The sequence below is a fragment of the Gekko japonicus genome, unplaced genomic scaffold (genome assembly GCF_001447785.1).
Source record: "Gekko japonicus isolate JY-2015 unplaced genomic scaffold, Gekko_japonicus_V1.1 scaffold40, whole genome shotgun sequence".
Classification (NCBI taxonomy): Eukaryota; Metazoa; Chordata; class Lepidosauria; order Squamata; family Gekkonidae; genus Gekko; species Gekko japonicus.
Genome location: NW_015172554.1, coordinates 1,917,830 through 1,925,412, shown reverse-complemented (window position 1 = coordinate 1,925,412; position 7,583 = coordinate 1,917,830). Strand labels below are relative to the sequence as shown.

At 46.2% G+C, this 7,583-nt stretch overlaps 1 protein-coding gene across 3 annotated transcripts in view; it reads left to right on the top strand.

The window, feature by feature from the left end:
• The window catches only part of KCNT1 (potassium channel, sodium activated subfamily T, member 1), a 239,894-nt gene that overhangs the window by 181,455 nt on the left and 50,856 nt on the right, over window positions 1–7,583 (top strand). For all 3 annotated transcript variants that reach the window (XM_015421156.1, XM_015421155.1, XM_015421158.1), the window contains exons 13-15: window positions 1,936–1,999; window positions 3,272–3,380; window positions 5,376–5,484. In XM_015421156.1, coding sequence (XP_015276642.1) covers window positions 1,936–1,999; window positions 3,272–3,380; window positions 5,376–5,484 — 282 coding nt within the window. The remainder of the gene's footprint in view (window positions 1–1,935; window positions 2,000–3,271; window positions 3,381–5,375; window positions 5,485–7,583) is intronic.

Genomic DNA, 7,583 nt, shown 5'->3' with positions numbered 1-7,583 from the left:
ATGTCGGAGGTGGCTCATATTCTCCCTCGCTCGGAGGGGCTGAAGCACCCTCCTGGGTTCCCGCCCGGGCCCCTTCCCCCAGGGGTTCAAACATCCAGTCTTCGAGTTCCCGTCGGAACATCCCGGACGCGGACGTTCTCTCCAGTTCGGGGTAAAGTCCTTTGTCAAAAAGTGCTGAAGCACCCTCCTGGGTTCCCGCCCGGGCCCCTTCCCCCAGGGGTTCAAACATCCAGTCTTCGAGTTCCCGTCGGTACATCCCAGACGCGGGCGTTCTCTCCGGTTCGGGGTAAAGTCCTTTGTCAAAAAAGACTCTCTCGAAGTCCGCTGCCTCGGCGGGAGTAAACTTCCCTGGTGCCCTTGGCATTATACAAAGTCCAATCATCCTGCGCTGTCACCGTCCTCGGGCCCCAACGCGAAGGGGTTGGAGGCGGCCAAGACAAATACGCAGGTAACCGGGGAATCGCTCCCCCCACCGCACCCGACGTAGGAATGGCAGTCGTGGTGATCAACGATGTGGAGGTTGTAGGGACTGATCCTGTGTCCCCCTCCGTTGTAGGTAGGTTTCCCTCTGCCCCGCTCATGATCACGTCAGATTCGGGACAATAGGAAAATTGAGAGTTCTAACAATATGTTGGATCCCCAAGCATCGAGAATAAATCCACGTTTTGAAGAAAAGCAAAATTTATTTCAAAGCTTTGGAAAGACACTCAAACACGTTCTTTGTTAGAACTGACTACAGACGGTTAGGGCAAACAAGATAAAGGGATTTGAACCAGGTACAGGACCAATGGGGCACTTTCCCGCTGGCGGGTGAAAGGAAACGGTTACGCGCTCATTCCCTGAGAACCAAGCTATCTCCAGACATAATACAGGTGCAGTTCCCAGGCTCTAAAAGCAACAAGCTGGCAGTAAAGCATACTCCCCCAATACATCCTCCAGTTGTTTGGCTTAGGCATTACAGCAGAGTAAAATACAGGCGTACAGGCAGGGGGGGGGGTTAGCAACTGTACAGAGATACAACTAACACAGAACACCATGGCAGCTTGCTGACAATACCTTACAGGGTTGTTAGGAAGATCGTAGCCAGATAATGTGTGCACGGGGCATTAAGCATTCTGAAGCACTATGTAAATCTGAAGTGCAGTATTGTTGTGAGAGGGGTTGGTCTAAGGGGACTGAGGTCGAGGCCTATGACAGACGGGTGTTAACATTCCTTAATGTCTGTGGAGGCTGCTTCAATGCTTGCTAGGAGCTCTGCCCAAGCAGGGCTCTTTTTGGGCAGGACCGCACAGGAACGGAGTTCCGGCTGGCTCCCAAGTTGGCCACGCCCAGCAGGAACTCATTAGCATAAGAGGCCACACTCAATAGCAGAAACTCTTTAGGATTGGCTACAATTAGAGGTGTGTGGCCAAACATGCAAAAAGCCCTGGGTTTTGACAACAAACAAGGTAAAGGGAATAAGAAGCAAAAGGTGATTGTGGCTGGATGACCACACTTCTGGTAACATGGGGGTGTGGCCTAATATGTGAATGAGCTGTGCTGTCGGGGGTGTGGCCTAGTATGCTAATGAGTTTCTGGTGTTGGGTATGGCCTATTATGCTAATGAGTTCCTGCTGGGCTTTTTCTACAAAAAAAGCCCTGTGCCCAAGTATCCCTCACAGCTTGGGGAAAGTGATCCCACCCGGCTGATGGGAGGAAGGCAGAGTACATATGTGAGGGAAGAGAGGACAACAAACGGGAAAGACTGGCTGCCGTGAGCTGGCTGAAGAATCTTGGGGGTGCAGGATCTCTGGGCATCTGATCTGGCGTAAGTGGACCTGTTGTCCTGTGGGAGTCCTGCCACCCACCCACCCCAATATAGCCCTGTTACTTTGTGCTTTAATAAGGCATTCAGCTCCTGTTGGCTGTGATTGACAGGATCTGTTATATTTTCAGGATGGACAATGGAGAAGCCTGTTTCATCCTGAGCAGCCGGAATGAAGTGGACCGCACAGCCGCTGTAAGTCAGAGAGGGCTAACAAAATCAGCACTCAGGGGGCTGAGTCCAAGCAGAAACACTGGGTAGTCTCACGAGCAGTGTTCCCTCTAAGCTGAGTTAGTGTGAGCTAGCGCACAGTTCTTTAGCCTCTGGCTCACACATTTTTGTCTTGGCTCAGGAAGGATGGCTCCAGAGCAAACTAATTTATACATTAGCCAAATTGCTCGCTCACAACTTTAATGCCAGGAGCTCACAAAGTAGAATTTTTGCTCACAGGGCTCCACAGATTAGAGGGAACATTGCTCACGAGCAGTGTTCCCTCTAAGCTGAGTTAGTGTGAGCTAGTGCACAGTTTCTTAGCCTGTAGCTCACACATTTAGCTCAGGAAGGATGGCTCAAGAGCAAACTAATTTATGCAGCAGCCAAGTTGCTTGCTCACAACTTTAATGCCAAGTAGCTCACAAGGCAGAATGTTTGCTCACAGGATTTCACAGCCTAGGGGGAGTATTGCTCACGAGATGTAGGGCTATCTTTCGGCTATGCTCCTGCAGAGTGCAGGGGGTTGGACTAGATGACCTGCAAGGTCCCTTCCAACTCTACATTCTATGATTCTATGTTAGCAAGTTCCAGGCCAAGCAGCATCCTGTGAGAGGGAGGCAGCTGTTTCCAAATGGGTGCTACTTGCAGGCGCAAAGGTGATCTTTGCCAGTTTGGTGTAGTGGTTAAGTGCACGGACTCTAATCTGGGAGAACCAGGTTTGATTCCCCACTCCTCCACTTGCAGCTGCTGGATGACCTTGGGCAAGCCATAGTTCTGTCGGAGCTGTTCTTGAAAAAGAGCAGCTTCTGTCAGAGCTCTCTCAGCCCCACCTACCTCACAGGGTGTCTGTTGTGGGGAGGGGAAGGGAAAGGCATTTGTAAGCCGCTCTGAGACTCCTTTGGGTAGTGAAGGACAGGATATAAATCCAATCGCTTCTCTTCTTCTTCTTCTTCTTCTTCTTCTTCTCTTCTGGGCTTTTCCAGAGCATTTGCTGCTCCTGTGAGGTGAAGGGAAGCCAGGATTGGCTCTTTGTTCACAGGATCCACATGGGGATCATTGTGCCGGCAGAAGTGCCTTGGATCACACATGAAATGTAGTAGTAATTTGGACATTCTGGTAGATTTCACATATTGGGGAAAAGGGGTTCAATGCAAGTACAAATCCTGCCCTTTTGAAAACTCAGCCACCATGATTTTCGTTTACATGATGCAGCAAACAAGTCTCCAAGGTTGTGTCCTTGTTCCCTTTCTGTAGGATCATCAGACTATCCTAAGAGCCTGGGCAGTGAAGGACTTTGCTCCAAATTGTCCTCTTTATGTTCAGATCCTCAAGCCTGAGAATAAGTTTCATGTGAAATTTGCTGGTAGGTTTCTTTTTCTTTCTTTTTTTACTCCTTTAAAAAACAAAACACTGAAATGGTGTATCTGGAAGAGTATTTTCAAATTCCATGTAGAAAATCCAGATTCCAGAGTCTTACTTGAGAATCTTCATCCTGAAACTAGATTCCTACTGAGCAGGAATTTGGGACATAAAGCTTCAGCTTTTGGACCTCCTGCATGTGGACTGTCCGATTGGACCCCTTGCTGGGTCCAATCCCCACATTGCTGAAATGGCAAACTAGATCCTGGGTTCCTGGCCTATATTATTCTTGTGTTTGAGAGAGAAAGACAGAGAGTGGAGAACGTGTTTTAATATGTCAATTACTTAATTTGTGTGCCACTCAAATGGCCTAAACATTTTAGTAGACTAATCATAACTATGGTTACATTTTTAATTTTAGCCGATAAAAATCCAGATTTTACTGCTCCTGAGCATCATTATCAACAGGAAACACACTCATTCAACTTATATTTTTAAAATCCTAACTAAATACACTTTAGCTTAGTTTAATTTATTTCTGGCATGAATTGCTACCTGCTGCAGTGTTCTAACTGCAGGTGAAATGGTTGGAGATGCAGGAGGGGATATTGTCACTTAAGCGTTGAGATTTTTGAATGTACAGGTCTGCATTTCCAAAAGCCATGTTCTAAATTTTCATTAATCTGAGATACCAAATATCTGTAAAATTGATTGGTTCAATTTATTTGGGAGGGAAAAGAGAACAGAATCCAGCAGCACCTTAAGGACTTGCACATTTATTGAGTCGCTGAGCTTTGAACACCGCCATCCTAAGAAGGGCTGTGCCCTGCTAAGCCCATTGATGTTGATGGCTTGAGAAAACTGTAACTCTGTTTAGGATTTCACTGTAAGAGAACTTGCTAGGAAGCGAGAGCAAAACTTAGACTTTCAGGTTAGCTGGGTCAGCAATTCCACTCTTCTCATATTTTTCCTCCTTGGTGGTTTATCTTTGATTGTGATTTCTTTGCCGAGTTCTTTTTGTCTATTTTTCTGTTTATTTCATCCCTGTTTTCATTGTTCCCTGGGTGGGGGGGGGGGTTTATCAGTCCAAAACATAGATGCTAGAGAATGAAAATCAGGCAACTAATCGGGCTTTTCCTACTGAGCAGGAATTGGGACATAAAACATCAGCTTCTGGGCCTCCGGTATGTGGCCTGTCTGATTGGGCCCCTTGCTGGGTCCAATCCCCACACTGTGGAAATGGCAAACTAGAACAGGATTCAAAAGAGAATACCATGCACTCTATTCATGTAAACCAAAGAAAAAGTATAAGCTGTGATGGCAGCGATACTGTGTGACAAATTCACAGCACATCATGATTAGGTGAATGTGAATGAGGGTATGAAGGACTGAGGCTTCCCTTCTTCATTGATGTTTTTGTTATTAGTTTCCAGTCTCCACTGTTGGGTTTGAACATTCATTTGTGTAGCATGTGTACGGTGTAGATTTTTGACGTGCAATACAGTTGGACTTGATACTAATATCTATAGCATATTACACTGAAAAATGCATACATTTTATGGAAACATCCAGTATGCAAAAAACAGAAAATGGCATGAAAATCAAAGAATCACAGGTTCAATTTGCAGAAGGGAGAAGCACAATTAAAACAGACCTTTCAGATGTAAACAGCTAAGAAAACCATGGTTTTTGAAATCTTAAGTCTACAATTCCAAGTGCACTCTTAATGAAAATAGTTTGGTATAGAGAAGGATTAAAGTATCCAAAAGATTGGTATATGACAAATGTTTATGAGAGTCAAAGATTAGGAGTTCCAGCATATCAGAGAATCTAACCTGTTGAACTAGAGCTTTGCAAATCTCTCTGTTGACTCACTCACAAACTGTCATCCTTACCTGAACACAAGACAATTTTTAGTGCATAAAAATTCCATGGTGGTGGGCCCCAAATACTGTATTGTGCCGCAGGAATAAATGCAAGGCTCTGTTTAAAATTTTAGATCATGTGGTTTGTGAAGAGGAATGCAAATACGCCATGCTGGCTCTGAATTGCGTCTGCCCTGCGACCTCAACTCTCATCACCCTCCTAGTTCACACCTCCAGGGGACAGTAAGTAAATGAATTGTCAGTAAGAGCAGGGAGGGGGGGGAGAGACGGAACTGCTGCACTGTAAGCGGTAAAGGCAGAATTAACATACCGTGAAGAGTGAAGGAAAGCATATGTATTAACTGTGCTGGAACTGGTTTTAATATTCATTCTCTGTGCCCTGAAAAGAAAAATGTGTTTATTTTTGAGAGGCTGTTCTCTTCATCTGTAGTTAACTGATTTTGTAAAATGACCACTTCATGAGCGATGGTCCCACTGTTTGTACAGAATACAGTTTGGAATAGCTTTAAAACCTCCCGTTTGGAAATATATCACGTTGAATTACTGACACCAATCCCTTTTCCGTTTGCTGGGCTCATAATGAAAATGCAGATGAAAAGGGGTTGTGTTAGTTCCCAGCATGACAGCTGGGATTGAAAGAGCACCTGTGATTCCTGGAGCACGGGCCATCGCTCTGAAACTCGCGGGATCCCACGAAAGCCATCATCCTTTATTCGCAATGCCATGCGTTCACTATCTGGCTGTTTGATTCATACCCTCCCGCCTGATCTCTCCAGATGCACAGTGCAAGCATCCATAAAATACCTTTGGGGGGCATTTCCACCGCTTGTCATGAGCGATGGCACTGGGGGGTTACTTTCCCATTTGGGAGATGCGGTTCACTGGGCACTGAGTAACGAGGAGCCCAAGCGAATTACTGAGATAGCCAAATGGAGGTAAGTGGCATGATGCCCAGCCTGCGTGTGCCTGGCTGCCACCTTATCTACAGGCCTTGGCTTAGCTTTTAGCCGCTAATCTCGGAAAGCCTCCTTGCTCTTGAGACCAGCTGCTGGGACCTCAACTGGAAAAATGTCCTTGGTTCCATATGCTGGTGCCTATTACCATAAGTCACAGCTCACACACACACACATACACCAGCCTTTGGCTCTCCTGGTTTGGCTGATTCTGATCTGAATCTTGGCCTGACTGATAACCAGTCTCTGTACTTTTATATGTTTGAGAGCCAGCCTAGTATAATGGTTATTGTGTGGGCCTAGGCTTGGGTTGAATTCAGCCATGAAACTCACTGGGGCTGGTCACTCAGCTTAACTGACATCTCAGAGAGCCAGCGTGGTGCAGTAGTCAAGAGCTGTGAACTCTAATTGGGAGAACCGGGTTCGATTCCCCACTTCTCCACATGAAGCCTGCTGGTTGAACTTGGGCCAGTCACAGTTCTCTCGGAGCTCTCTCAGCTCCACCTACCTCACCAGGTGCCTGGTGTGGGGAGAGGAAGGGAAGGAGATTGTAAGGCCTGCTGGGTGAACCTGGCCCAGTCACAGTTCTCTCCGAGCTGTTCTCTCAAGAACAGTCCTCTCAGAGCTCTCTCAGCCCCACCTCCCTCACCAATTGAGTGTTGTGGGGAAAGGAAGGGAAGAAGATTGTAAACTGCTTTGAGACTCTTTAAGGTAGAGAAAAGCGGGGCATAAAAACCAATTCTTCTTTTTTCAGAGGTGTAAGAATAAAACTGTGGAGTGGGGTTTGGGGCTGGCGACTACCAGGCCTGTGACCAATGTTCCATCTAAGCTGAGTTAGTGTGAGCTAGCTCACAGTTTTTTAGCCTCCAGCTCACAGATTTTTGTCTTAGCTCAGGAAGGATGGCTCCAGAGCAAACTACTTTATGCAGTAGCCAAAATGCTCGCCCACAACTTTAATGCCAGTAGCTTACAAAGTAGGATATTTTTCTCACAAAACTCCACAATTTAGAGGGAGCATTGCCTGTAAACTGTCCCAAGTTGCTCTTGATGGTTGTATGATTATGATCTATGCCACTATAGGTTTTGAACTTGAACTTGTTGCTCTTGATGGAGAAGAAGGCAGGATTACAAGTATTTTTATTAATGAATAAATGGAAAGCCCTGCTCTTTCCAGACAGCAAGCATTCTCCATGAGACTTTTATTGCCACTACAAATGCAGAGGCATTCATTTTGGCAACGGAAAGGAAAATGTCAGTTTGTTGAAGTGGATAAGAGCGGCAGACTGTAATCTGGGAGAACTGGGTTTGATTTCCCACTACTCCACATGCAGCCAGCTGGGTGACCTTGGGTCAGTCACAGTTCTCTCA